General features: G+C 43.8%; 1 protein-coding gene across 1 annotated transcript in view; it reads left to right on the forward strand.

Annotated features, from left to right (window-relative positions):
- LOC121512526 (capping protein, Arp2/3 and myosin-I linker protein 3-like) overlaps positions 1-14,283 on the forward strand; it is a 105,176-nt gene that overhangs the window by 39,803 nt on the left and 51,090 nt on the right. The window contains exons 5-15 of the mRNA XM_041791828.1: positions 487-608; positions 703-797; positions 1,018-1,088; positions 1,201-1,274; positions 1,351-1,426; positions 5,091-5,179; positions 5,280-5,374; positions 6,035-6,121; positions 9,770-9,879; positions 11,809-11,886; positions 11,972-12,048. Coding sequence (XP_041647762.1) covers positions 487-608; positions 703-797; positions 1,018-1,088; positions 1,201-1,274; positions 1,351-1,426; positions 5,091-5,179; positions 5,280-5,374; positions 6,035-6,121; positions 9,770-9,879; positions 11,809-11,886; positions 11,972-12,048 — 974 coding nt within the window. The remainder of the gene's footprint in view (positions 1-486; positions 609-702; positions 798-1,017; positions 1,089-1,200; positions 1,275-1,350; positions 1,427-5,090; positions 5,180-5,279; positions 5,375-6,034; positions 6,122-9,769; positions 9,880-11,808; positions 11,887-11,971; positions 12,049-14,283) is intronic.

Consider the following 14,283-nt stretch of genomic DNA (forward strand, 5'->3'; position numbering starts at 1 on the left):
GGACTTTCAGAGAATCGTTAGAAGGTGATTGGACAAGCGTTCTGCATGACGGACTGTCAGAGCCACTAATGATGTAGTGTGCTTACGCTGCTGTTGCATTACATTGTTAATGTTGGAGCTTCATGTAGAATGCCGGGGCGCTTAGGAGACGTGCAAAAACATCTTCTGTGCCAAGACAAGCTTTCAGTGTGACTCTTTGCTCTTGTTTTTAGACAGAAATGTGGTCCAGTTTAATTGAACTGCTGCTTTCCTACAGCTACATCCGAGCTAACGGCTACCGCGGCAGCAGCCCCTGATAAACCAGAAAACCCACTGTAGAGATTGCGAGCTCATGCCAAGTTTTAACATTGATTCTGTTTGCTTTATGATATGCATGGGGGAGGATGATCAGGGAGAGGTTTAAAGAAATAATTAATAGTTGATGGTAAATTCTTGTTTTTAGAAATATGATTTTCCCAGTCTTGACAGTTTCTGTTTTGTGTGCAGGTCATCATCGACACGGACAAATCAAGCTTCTCTCTGAGGTTCGAGTCCCGGGAGCAGCTCAACAATGTGGTCAGCCATATTAACTTCGCCCTGTCCCGAATATTCAACAACTCTATTTTTGCGTGAGTGTCACCTTCACTTCTACTGCTGGTGAACAAATGAGGTGTGTGCTGAGATAAATAAAGCCTCACAGCTCTGCTGCTGTTGTGTCCTCAGCCCCTCCATCTGTCACTCAGACAGCGACCTTTCTGAGGGCAGCAGGAAGTATTCGCCCAGCTCTGAGACATCCGTGGAGACGCAGAGAGCCTGCGGTGAGACACACGCTATCATCAAACATGCACTCACATATTTAGATCTGGCAGCGGCTGAGGAAGTCTGCTCAAATGTTCTCCCAGATGTTCTTTTCAAAGTCAGAAAAATCAAAGATCGATCATTTGGACAAATGTTTCTGTTTGCATTCGCTGCTGTTTCTGCTGAAGGAAGCAGCTGTTCACATCATCTCTTTGTTTTTCTCTCGCTCCTCTCTCTCAGGAGGCTTCTCGGAGACGTACTCGGCTCTGTGCGACTATAACGGCATCAGCTGCAAAGAGGAGGTGCAGTGGGTAAGAGCTGTGGGACTGTTAGTGTGTCGCTGAGTCTTATGTACAGCTCTGTGCACAAAATGAGGCTGTTTTATTCTGCAGCAAAGAGACTCATGGGTAATGTTGCTCCTAGGATGTGGACACCATCTATCACTCCCAGGACAGCCGCGAGTTTAACCTGCTGGACTTCAGCCACCTGGAGAGCAGGTGAGGGCTGAGCGGAGCACTCTCTGGGCTCTGTTTTCTGTGTTTCCTTGTTTACCTTGATGTTTTCCTCTGTCAGAGATTTGGCTGTGATTGTGGCGTCGATGGCGTACAACACCTGGTTCACCAAACTCTACTGCAAAGATCTGCGCATTGTGAGTACACAATCCAGATTACATTGACTTCAGCGATGATCAACACTTTTATCTCAGGAGCCTGAGAATTATCCCAAACATCTGAGGCTATCATAAAAAAGTCCTTCATTCAGAAAGTGAAACTTCCACTTATCCTGGATTCATCACAGACTAAGAAAAAACTTTTTAGTTTTTTTTTAAATCTTATGATAACAGTTTACAGCTCTTGAAAATCAAAAATAATCTATCTCAGTATCACAAAAACACAGATAAAAAAAGATCTAAAACAGAAATGTTGACCTTCTGGAAGATTCTGTTTCTTTTTGCACCCAGTGCTTGGTCAGGGCTCCTTTTTTCATTAATTATTATTTGTTTGCATGGAGCCAGTCAGTCCCTGGTCCTGTTGGGGTTTTACGAAGCCCTGCAGCCTTCAGCTGGTCTGGACTGTTGACTCTGGTGTCACAGTAATACCAGGGTCTTTGGGTAGTTTTAGCTTCACTGTGGACTGGTGAAAAGGAAAGCAGAATCTCCATAAAGCTCCTCAGCAGATGGAAGCATGAAGAGCTTTAAAGTCTCCTGGTAGACTGCTGACAGCGCTGACTCTGGACTTGATAAAGACCAGTGGACTAACAGACATGGACCCCCAAACCATCACTGACTGTGGAGACTGGAAACACTGGACCTCAAGACCTGATGCATTCTGGGCATCTCCTCCAGACTGTGGGACCTAGATTTACAGATGAATTAAAGGGACATATTATGCAAAAATATTTTTTTCAGGCTTTTCTAACACAAATATGTCCACAATCCCCTCAAGTACCAGAAAAACAATTCCCTCCCCCCTCTCTTTCTCCACCTTTCAGAAAATGTGTGCTGAAACAAGCGGTTCTCAGATTTTACACCTAGTGACCCACCAGGAGCGTAAGCACCTGCCCCCAGGTTTGGTTGGCCCTTCCCCACTTGTAGAAAATTCCACCCTCCTCTGCTGATCCTCTCAGATACCAGCTGAGATGCTGGATAGCTCGGTGGGTTACCCTGCTGACTACGGTCTGGGAGATTGATGGTTTGAATCCCAGTCAAGTCCTTAACTTTGGATAAAAGTGTCTGTAACATCAGGAGTGCTGCATCCATTTTCTGAGAGGGGTGTGGTGGGGGCAGAGTCAGACAGCTAATTACCATTTGAAGCCACAGACACAGAAACCGCTCGTTCTGAACAGGGCTGAAACAGAGGGGGTTTTAGAAAAATCCAATACTGGAGTGTTTTTCCAGCAACAGACTTCACAGGCATGTTTTGGGGACCTCTGAGACCGATATAAACTTGTCTTAAAAGGGTAAAATATGTCTCCTTAAAACCACTAAACCCCCTAAGGCCACACAGTCCAGTTCTCTTCCAGCCCAGTTGAGATGTTGATGGCGTCTGTGGTTCAGGATTGGCTCCACATTAAGAGCACCACAGTTGCAGTCCATTTCCTGGACCCGTCTGTGTGGTGGCTCCTGATCCACTGACTCCAGTCTCAGTCCAGTCCTTGTGAAGCTCCCCTGAGTTCTTGAATCTGCTTTGTTGGACAACCCTCTGAAGGCTGAGGTCATCCCTGTTGCTTGTGCTCCTTTTCTTACCACACTTTCCCTTCAGTCAGCTCTGATCCAGTCTCTGAGAACACCCTGACCTTCAGCAGTGACCTTCTGTGGCTTACCCTCATGGAGGGTGTCACTGATCGTCTTCTGGACATCTGTCCCGTCAGCAGTCTTCCCCATGGCTGTGGTTGTGTGAACTGAACCAGAATAAGAATAAAGGCTCAGGAAACCTTTGCAGGTGTTTGGAGTTAATTAACTTGTTAAAGCTCTTTAGGCCTCAGATAACTGACAAGAAACTGGACTTTACTACAATATTCTAATAATATTCTAATATTTGGAGACAGTAGATTTTTTTTTTTTGCAAGCTGTAGTCCTCAAGATTAAAAGAAACAAAAACATCTTGAAATATTTCATTCTGTTTGAAATGAATCTAGAAGACAGAAGTTTCACTTTTTGATTTAAAAACAGGAGAAACTTTTTAATCATAATAAAATGTTTGACACATGTATTTGCTGAGATAAGACACCAAACCCTTCCTCTCCTCCCTGAGAAGAATCTGCCTTTGAGAACAAGGATAAAAGTTTTTATCGATTGAAAATCATGATGTATGGGGCCATTAGGGATGGGGATATTCAATTTTTACTGATATCAATGCCCTGATTAACTCATTATTGACCCAAGTCCTTATTTAAACCCTGTCTCAGTGTTCTCCAACCATTTTTCCTTGGAGCCACCCCCCCACATTTGCCTAAGAAAAGTGGAGACCCCCCAGGACCCAAGAGAGAAGAAAAAGTGACACACTTCCGCCAAAAATCACGGCCTATGCTGGCTTTTCTTATCAAACGTCTTTGTATAAACTGCTCAATAACTGCTTTATCATGGTTTTAGTCAATATTTGCAAATCTAATTTTGGCAACCTCAGAGCAGACAAAGCCTTGCGCCCCGTGGCTCTTTTGTGATGATTTGTGGCTCTTCTATGTCTTCATTTGAAATGTTTTTTCCCTGAAAAAATCTTTAAAAAGGTCAACTTTGACCTCAGAAATAATCCATTGCAAGCTACATTAATCATTTTGTTTCCCATCATGTGCAGGTGGCTTTAACTGTCAAATTTAGTTTTTGTTTATATTTCCATCGCCCTTATTTGCAATTTTTCCCCCTTTTGTCCTTTTTCTTGGCCATTTTTAATCAATTTTTCTGCTTTTCAAGCCCATTTTTGCCACCTCTTTTTTTGTCACTTTTATCCTATTTTTGACACTTTTCTTTTTATAAGCAGTTTTTGCCTCTTTTATCTTGCTTTTTGTTATTTGCACTTTCCCCCTTTTTGACAATTTTTGCCACATCTCTCCCATTTGAGCTGCCTTTTGACATTGAATGCCACTTTTTTCTGCCCATTTTTGCCACTCTTGCTGCTTTTTGCCCATTGAAGTCACTTTTCACTCATTTTTGCCATGTTTTTACTGCTTTTTGACCATTTTTGCCACCTGTAACTCACTTTTTTTCTGTCCATTTTTGACCCTATTTCTTCCCATCTTTGCCATTTTTTTACCCAGTTTTTCTGCAATTGACTGGCAACCAGTCCAGGGTGTACCCCACCTCTTGCCCAGTGACAGCTGGGATAGGCTCCAGTCCCCCGTGACCCCCAACGGGATAAGTGGTTTAGAAAATGGATTGATGGATACTCAGTTTTTGCAATTTAATGCCAATTTTGCCGCTTTTTACCCAATTTCTGCCAATTTGCATTTTTTGACGATTCTTGCCACTTTAACTTATTTTTATTGTCACTTTTACCATTTGTCACCACTTTTCCCCACTTGATTGTGGCTCTTCCAAAGGTTTTTTCAACTTTTTGGCTCTTTTGTTGAGCAGGGTTGGATAACACTACCCTAACTAGTGCATGGGGAGTAAGCCATTTCTAATTTTAATTACCATTTTTGCATCCACAATTATAAAAAATCAAGACTAAACAACGACTGTGCCACATGCCACGGGCTTGTTGTGTCATATGTGGTAATCTGAGTGCATCTGCAGTCCCTTTACAGTAAAACATGCAGGATCCCAGTTTTAGATGGTGTGCTGCAGAAAAAGGGCTAAATGTGTTCTTGTCATTTAGGGATCAGAGGTAACGGAGCAGGTCCTGCACACAGTCAGCAAATCATCCAGCCTGGAGGAGATCACTCTGGAGAACGCAGGGTTAAAATCGTAAGATTTCATCCCTCTTGAACTGTCATGTGTTTATCCATTGGTTCTTCCCTTGATGGTTGTTATCCACCTTCACGGCTCTGTGTTTGAATCTTTGCAGAGATTTCCCTCAGAAGATGTCAGCCGCTCTCTCAGAGAATCCGTCATCTGTCATCCACTCGCTCAACCTTGCCCACAACTCACTGGACAACCAAGGTACGTTCAAAAACAACACTATAACAATCTGCTCTGTTTGAAATATTATTTTGGAGGACCTGGTGATTAAAAGACTACATTAAAATTCATCTCTGACCATGATCTACTCAAAGCTTGGTGGTTGAAGAGCCGTTTCAGCATTTAGTCTCCTAAAGCCATGACAGCCCTGGTTTTAGGACCCTGAACAACATTTTCAGAGTGCTTCTTATAAAAATGTTGTTGCAAAGCTTTCTGCTTCATCTGCTGCTGGCCCTGAAGTCTGTTTGAGTTGATCTGTTCAGGGAAATTTTACAGAAAAGAAAAAAAAAACGTGCTAAGGAATCATGTCCTGGCCTTGCCCCAGCTTTAGCGCTGGCTATGTAACCCTTAAAAAGACAGTTCTGCAGCTACAAAACACCAGAACTCTCCTGTTCCTACTCTGTCACACCAAAATGTTGTTAGATGGAGAAAAATAAATGAGAAAGCCTCCCTATAAACCAAGACTCTACCTGGTTGATATGAGTTTCCTCATTTTGATTCTCACCTGCTGCCTCAGGATTGAACTGAGGAGCAGATGTAAGATAAGAAATATTGACTGGGAAGTGAAGGTGGAAACAAACAGGAAATGAAACGTCTGGAGAGTCACAGAAATCAATTTTCTTCTCTTTTGTTGTGCTGCAGGTGTCTCCAACCTCATCCAGCAGGTTTGTCGTCTCAGTAAAGGGCTCCGTCTGCTCAACCTCTCCAAGACCTCACTCAGCTCCAAAGGTCCGACTTCCTCTGTTTACTCTGGTACACGATTCAGCCGAAAACAGGAACCTTTTATCACTTTTTAGCTGTTAGTTTAGGTGCTTGAACTTTCTGGATGCCTAAACATAAAACCCTTAACAAAGGTAACCTGAGTAAAAACAAAAGTCAGTTTTTAAATAATGATTTCATTTATTAAGCCATCCAATCCTACGGAGGAATGTTGTCCCATTCTTCACAGAATTGTCTTTATTCAGCCACATTAAAGGGTTTTCCAGCATGAACGGCCTGTTTAAAGTCATGCCACAGCTTCTTAGTCAGATAAAAGTCCAGACTTTGACTAGACCACTCCAGAACCTTCATTTAGTTTTAAGTCCATTCAGAGGTGGACTTGCTGGTGTGATTCAGATCGTTGTCCTGCTCCATAACCCAAGAGGACTTGAACTTGAGGGCATGAACTGATGGCTGGACATTCTCCTTCAGGATATTCTGCTAGAGAGCAGAATTCATGTTTCAATTAATTACGAATGGTCCAGGTCCTGGTCCAGACCATCACACTGCCACCACCATGCCTGACTGTTGCCATGATGTTCTTTTTTATCAAATGCTGTGTTATTTTTACTCCAGATGGAGCGGAACACATACCTTCCAGAACTTCTGTCTCGTCAGAATATTTTCAGAATATTTTCCCAGAAGTCTTGCGGGTCATCTGGATGTTTTTAGTCAAATGTGAGACAAGCCTTTGTGTTCCTTTTTGTCAGCAGTGGTTTTGGCCTTGGAGCTCTCCCATGATGCCATTGTTGCCCAGTGTCGGTCTTATGGTTGAGTCATGAACTCAACCTGACCTGAACTGAGTCAGTGAGGCCTGCAGGTCTTTGGATGTGGTTCTGGGTTCTTTTGGGACCTCCTGGACGAGTCACCCATACACTCTTGGACTCCAGTGTTAATTTTGGCAGCTATTTTTAATTTTACTCTCTGTCTTAGTCTTTTGATTACATGTCTTTTAGGTGGCTTTCACACTAGGGGCCCAGTCCTGGATCCGAGTGGACTTGAGCCCAAAGTCCGTTCGTTTTGGTAGTGTGAATGCAAACGAACCGCGGCGGGCACCGGGCCCATTTGGGGAGGTGGTCTTGGGTACGATTCAAGTGGACTCTGGCACGGTTCAGATAAGATGTGAATGGAACCGCACTCGGATAGGGACAGAGCGTCGAATCAGCTTTATGACGTCGTGGTAAAAACTAAACTGCGGCACAGTTCGAAACAACTGGGTCAAATGTGAAAGCACACTTAGTTTTAGTCACATTTTAGTCATTTCTACCCTTTTAGTTTTAATCGAGAAAAACTCAAAAAACATTTTAGTCTAGTTTTAGTTCTTAAAAAGTCCTCACATTTAGTCTTAACTTTTTGTTCAAGCATTTATTTTCTTTTCTGAATCTGGTACCAAATCATGATAGTGTGTACTCTGCCAAACCTGGGGTCCCTGCTTTCTACAGCTGAGAGGCAGAATAGATACAGATGCTTTGTGTGTGTGTGTGTGTGTGTGTGTGTGTGGGTGGGGGGGGGTGGGTGTGTGTGTGTGTGTGTGTGTGTGTTGTTGTTTTTTTAAAAGATATATTTTTGGGCTTTTTGTGCCTTTATTTGCTAGAGGAAGACAGTAACCTGACATGCCAGATGGATTTGTTTGCATCTTTATGGGCCAATCAGAGCAACAAAACACGTGACGTAGCTGCTACCGAAGAGTAAACTCCATAGAGAACTGCATAACGCAAACCATGGCCTCTGTAGACATGTCAGTACACGACTTTTGTAGTTTTTGAAAAGAAAACAACTTACTGCTGTTCTTTGTTCTTCTTTTAATGATGAATGTCAAGTTCTGATAAAACTGGCGCTTTAACAGCATCCACGCTAATGTCTTCTGCCATAATTCCTCTTGTTGCTGCTTGCTTACGTCATGACTCTGCCGCGCCGAAAGTACTGCCCCTTGTTGCTGATTGGTCCTGTCACTTTCTAACCAGGCCCAAACGGTTCAGACGAGAGCTTTGAAAGATGGATTCACCAGTGAGAAACATGGAAACGGGCAAATCCGTCTGCTTTGCAGGGTTAGGAAGACAGATGATAGAGTCAGAAACAAGGACGAGAGTAGGGAGAGACATGCAGGATTTGAACCTGGGCCACCTGCGTACATGAGACGCACCTTAAGCCACTGGGCCATCTGCACCCCTGACGCGTTGTGTTTCGTTAGATTTACCCGCAGTGGAGAAATATCGTAGATTTTAAATGTCTGACGAAAACTAAATTACATTTTAGTCTTGTTTCAGTCATCCTGATGAAAACTAAACCTCTTTTTTGTCAGTTTTCTTCATCAAAGATCTGTTTTAGCAAGTCTTAGTCTAGTCTTCTCATGGAAAAAAAGGCTGTCAACAAAAATTTTTTGTGATGTTTCAGCTGGTGAAATTAGAGTCATTTTGGTAGGCCAGCCACTCCTGGAAGGTTCACCACCAATCACAGTTTTCCCCACTTGTGGATAAGGGCTCTGGAGTCCCAAAGCCTTGGAAATGTCTTTGTTACCCTTTTAGACAAATAGATGTCAATGACTTTGTTTCTCATCTGTTCTTAAATTTCTTTAGATGGCTCTATGAGGTGTTTGAGATCTTTTAGCCTACTTCACTTTGTCTGACAGCTTCTATTTAAGAGATTCTGGATTCAACAGGTCTGGCAGTAATCAGGCCTGGGTGTAGATAGTCAAACTGAACTCAGCTTTCAAAAAAAAATGTAGTTAATCACAGCTAATTCATGATTTAACAAGTCGGGACAGTTACTTTTCCACATAGAGCCAGGTACGTTTGGGTGGCTTTTTCCTTTAATAAATGAAAACATCATTTAAAAACTGACTTTTGTATTTACTCAGGTTATCTTTGTCTAATTCTCTAATGTCTTTTTCACAGCACTGTAGGTTGTTTGCAGATGACACCTGTTTGAAATCTCACTGCACACCTGGCTTTAAAGATGTTGTTTCTATCTGTTAAAACAGCAACAACATTACTGGTATCCATACAGAGAAATAAGTGTTGTGAGCATCCATGCTGCTAATGTTGGTATTTCATTGGTTAAGACCAGGACATGGGCTTTTCAAAACGTGAGCGTGTTAGTGTTTTATGGAAATGTATCAGAGGGAAGGACATGGACCTTGAAAACAGGATGAACCCATCAATCTGGATGTAAGTGTGCAGATATTTAGCAGGATATCCTAAAATACTAAACCAGACTGAGGTAGGAGGAGTCCAGAAAGGACAGACAGCAGCTGGTAGAGGCTGCAGCTGGTGGAGCAGCTCTCTGTGTTTGTGTCAGACTACAGGTCAGTGAATATAAAAGCTCCAAAGCCCCAGACGATTCTCCCTCCTGAAGAGCCGTGTTTCATGTTTGGCCCCTCTACGGCTCCATATTGACTCAGCGTGTGATGTGCTGTGCAGCCCCGCGGGCAGCACGCCCTCTGTTTCTGTGCGAACACCCAGAGGAGAATTTAAATATTACATTGGAGCAGTGTTTCCATTTCAACCAGCCAGGCCTGCTGCTGCATGTCTATGAATAATGCAGGGACACAAAATGTTTGGAGCGTGTTCTCTGTCTTTTAATATCGTAACCCCCCCCATTTCTCTCTGTCCCCCCCAGGTGTGGTGTCTCTCTCTCAGGCTCTGTGCTCCAGCGATGAATACTCAAACTCTCTGCTGCACCTCGACCTGAGCAAGAACCCCGGGGTTCTCTCTGGGGAGGACGCCTCGGTGAGGAAACCTGACCCAAACTAAAGCAATCTCTCCCTTTCACAGACAACTTCAGCTGCTTTAAGGGCCACGCTGCTTTTAACCAGCACCTTATTTTAACATATTTTAACTAACAGGAACAAAATGTTCTGCAATGTTCCAGCACATTTATTCAGAGCAGCTTTAATGACTGTCAGTAGTCTTTTGCAAAGTATGTCTGCTAAAACTGTCATTTCTGTCACTGACAGACTCGAGTTATCAAAGCGTATGGCAGTGAGTCTTAGAAGCACGCCACCATGAAAATGGTCATTTGTTGAATTTGCAGCATTAGGAGGTAATTTTTACTGAAATCAAAGCTATTTCAATCAAAAACATCTGAACAGGCCAAGTTCCATGTTAACATAGGAGCCCTTCTTTGATACCACCTTCACTGTTCTTGCATCCATTGAACTTGTGAGTTTCTGCTTCAATTTCTTTGCAGGATGTCAGAATATCCTCCCAGAGCTGCTGTTTGGATGTGAACTGCCTCCCACCCTCATAGATCTTTAGCTTGAGGATGCTCCAGAGGTTCTCAGTAGGGTTGAGGTCAGGGGAGGATGGGGCCACACCACGAGTTTCTCTCCTTTTGTGCCCATAGCAGCCAATGACACAGAGGGATTCTCTGCATGAAGATAATTTTGCTACAGAAGGCACGGTTCTTTTTTTTGTACCATGGAAGAAAGTTGTCCGTCAGAAACTCTAGATACTTTGCCGAGGTCATTTTCCCACCTTCAGGGACCCTAAGGGGCCTACCAGCTCTCTCCCCATGAATCCAGTCCAAAATATGACTCCGCCTCCTCCTTGCTGATGTCACAGCCTTGTTGGGACATGGTGGCCATCCACCAACTCCTCCATCTGTACCATCCAGGGTTGCACGGCACTCATCAGTCAACAAGACTGTTTGAAAATGAGTCTTCATGTATTTCTGGGCCCACTGCAACCGTTTCTGCTTGTGAGCATTGGTTAGGAGGGGCTGAATAGTAGGTTTATACACGACTGCAAGCCTCTGGAGGATCCTACACCTTGAAGTTGGTGGGACTCCAGAGGCACCAGCAGCTTCAAATACCTGTTTGCTGCTTTGTAATGACATTTTAGCAGGTACGCTCTTAATCCCATGAATTTGTCAGTCAGAAACCTTCCTCATTATGCCTTTATCTGCACGAACCCGTCTGTGCTCTGAATCAGCCACAAATTTCTTCACAGTATGATGATCACGCTTAAGTTTTCCTGCAACATCTAATGTTTTCATTCCTTGTCCAAGACATTGCACTATTTGACACTTTTCAGCAGCAGAGATCCTTTTTCTTTCCGATATTGCTGGATGGATGAATGCATGGATGGATGGATGAATGGATGGATGAATGCATGGATGGATGGATGAATGGATGGATGGATGAATGGATGGATGAATGCATGGATGGATGGATGAATGGATGGATGGATGAATGGATGGATGGATGCATGGATGGATGAATGCATGGATGGATGGATGGATGAATGGATGGATGAATGCATGGATGGATGGATGGGTGAATGGATGGATGGATGGATGAATGAATGGATGGATGCATGGATGGATGGATGAATGCATGAATGGATGGATGAATGGATTGATGAATGAATGGAAACCTAATAAAAACTATGTCGCCATGGTGGGGAGGCCAGTTTTGCCCATTTTTTCACCATTCAGTAGTTTGGAGTTTAAAATTTTACTGTAAAACTTGCTTTAAACCGGAGGCAAAATGACTGTGGCAGTCAAAGGCTGCAGACTTTTTCATTTCTCCACCTTCAAAATAAAAGCCCTATGTTTGACTCTTTGAGGGCACAGGTGCAAACAATGAAAACACAACGTACAACATTATTTTAAGAACATCTTTGATATTTCTCTTTCTTTTTGTTGTCTCTTTGCAGAACTTGTACCTGTTCTTGTCTCAGCCAAACTGTCTGGTCCATTTGGATCTGTCGGGCACCGACTGCTGCGTGGACTCTGTGAGTGTTTATTGATCAGTCGTGGATGTGTCACCGTTCTCTCTCTCTGCTCACACTAACCCTCTCCACCCTGTGTCTCACGCAGCTGTTTGGGGCTCTTCTGAGGGGCTGTTGTGCTGATCTTTCCTTTCTGAATCTTTCCAAAAACTCCTTCTCTCACAGGTCAGTCATGACTTTTACCACCACAATAAAAGCAGCAGTAGATCCAGATTATCCTTATTTCACCTTAAAGAGCTCCCCATCCCATCTCCATCCTCTTTATTTCAGCATTGCCTCCGTCTTCAGCTGAGAAATGAGCTTTGTGGAAACCTTTGTGTTTCCTCTCGGTGGGTGTGTCTGCTGCCGTTTAAAACTGCTCTGCATAGATAAGACTCATGAATATTTAAGCAGAGTTATCTTTCATTTGACCCAACTCGCTCCCTCCTCTTCCTTCAAAGCAATATTAACTCTGCTGCTCATTCTGAGGCGGTAATCCACTCTCATATTTACCCACCGTATCCACCATGTGCCTGCTCCCACCCCACTTTCTCTCCTTCAGCTCCTTCATTTCTCTTTATTTTTTGTTCATTCATTAAAATTAAAAGCTGCTGTTTTCATAGATTAAAAAAAAAAAAACCTTAGTGCCAAAAACCTGTAATTCATGAGCAAGCTGATCAGGAGAGAGTCGTGAGCAATGTCACAGCAAAACAGTAACTCAAATAAACCATAATGGAGTAGATGTCAAGATCATGTCACAAAAGTTGTAAGCTCAGCAAATCTTAAACCTGGTATCAGAGAAAAATGTCAGATGTGCTGCAGGATGTCAAAATCGGAACTTTAAAATGCAAATAGTCATAGAATACCATCATCAAATCTCAGTGTTCATTGTCCTTCATGAGTATAAAGTACTTAACTGTATGTGTGCAGAGATTTAGACACTGCTCAACAAAATAAAAGTAACACTTAAATAACACATCCCAGATCTCAATGAATAAAATATTCCAGTTAAAAATCTTTATTAATTACATAGTGGTATGCTTTGACAAAATAACATAAGAATGATCAATGAAAACCAAAATCATTAACCTATGGAGGACTGGATTCAGAATAATACTCAAAATAAAAGTGGACAAATCAGATCACATGCAGATCCAATTTCTGTGAAATTCCTCAAGACAACTCAGAATGAGGCTCAGTAGTCAGTATGGCTTCCACATGCCCGTATGCACTCCCTACACACTACTGGGCATGCTCCTGATGAGGTTGGATCTCCTGAGGGATCTCCTCCTAGACCAGGATCAGTGCATCAGTCATCTCCTGGACAGTCTGTGGTGCGATGTGGCGGCGGTGTATGGAATGACAAATGAAGTCCCAGAGGTGCTCCATTGGATTCAGGTCTGGGGAACGGGCAGGCCAGTCCGTAGCATCAGTGCAGGAACTACTGACACACTCCAACCACATGAGGCCGAGCATTGTCACGCATCAGAAGGAACCCAGGGCCCACTGCTCCAGCTAATGGTCTGATGATGGGTCTGAGGACCTTATCCCGGTACCTAATGGCTGTCAGAGTACCTCTTGCTAGCACATGGTGGTCTGTGCAGCCCTCTGAGGATATGCCTCCCCAGACCATCACTGACCCACTGCCGAACCAGTCATGCTGGAGGATGTTGCAGGCAGCAGAACGTTCTCCACGACGTCTCCAGACTCTCTCACGCCTGTCTCATGTGCTCAGTGTGAACCTGGTCTTAACTGTGAAGAGCACAGGGCGCCAATGGTGAATCTGCTGGTCCTGGTGTTCTCTAGCAAATGCCAGTCAGGCTGCATGGTGCTGGGCTGTGAGCACAGGTCCCACTTGTGGATGTCGGGCCCTTGTACCACCCTCATGGAGTCTGTCTCTGACAGTTTGAGCAGAAACATGCACATTAGTGAGCTGCTGGATGTCATTTTTAGGGCTCTGGCAGTGCTCCCCCTGTTCCTCCTTGCACAAAGGAGCAGATCGTGGTCCTGCTGCTGGGTTGCTGCCCTCCTACAGACCTTTCCTCGTCTCCTGGTGTACTGGCCTGTCTCCTGGTATCTCCTCCACGCTCTTCAAAGTATGCTGGGAGACACAGCAAACCTTCTTGCCACGGATGTGCCATCCTGAATGAGCTGCACTACCTGAGTAACTTCTGTGGGTTGCCGATACCGCCTCATGCTACCACTAGTGATGAGGGACTGGGAAAATGCAGAAGTAACCAAAAATCAGCCAGAAAGGATGAGGAGAGGCAAACAGTCTGTGGACACCACCTGCAGAACCCTTCCTTTAAGGGGGTCGTCTTGCTAATTGCCTCTCCTTTCCACTTGTTGTCTGTCTCATTTGCACTACAGCAGGTGGAACTGACTCACAATCAGCATTGCTTCCTAACCATAGACTGTAGA

This window comes from Cheilinus undulatus, linkage group 7 (genome assembly GCF_018320785.1).
Source record: "Cheilinus undulatus linkage group 7, ASM1832078v1, whole genome shotgun sequence".
Classification (NCBI taxonomy): Eukaryota; Metazoa; Chordata; class Actinopteri; order Labriformes; family Labridae; genus Cheilinus; species Cheilinus undulatus.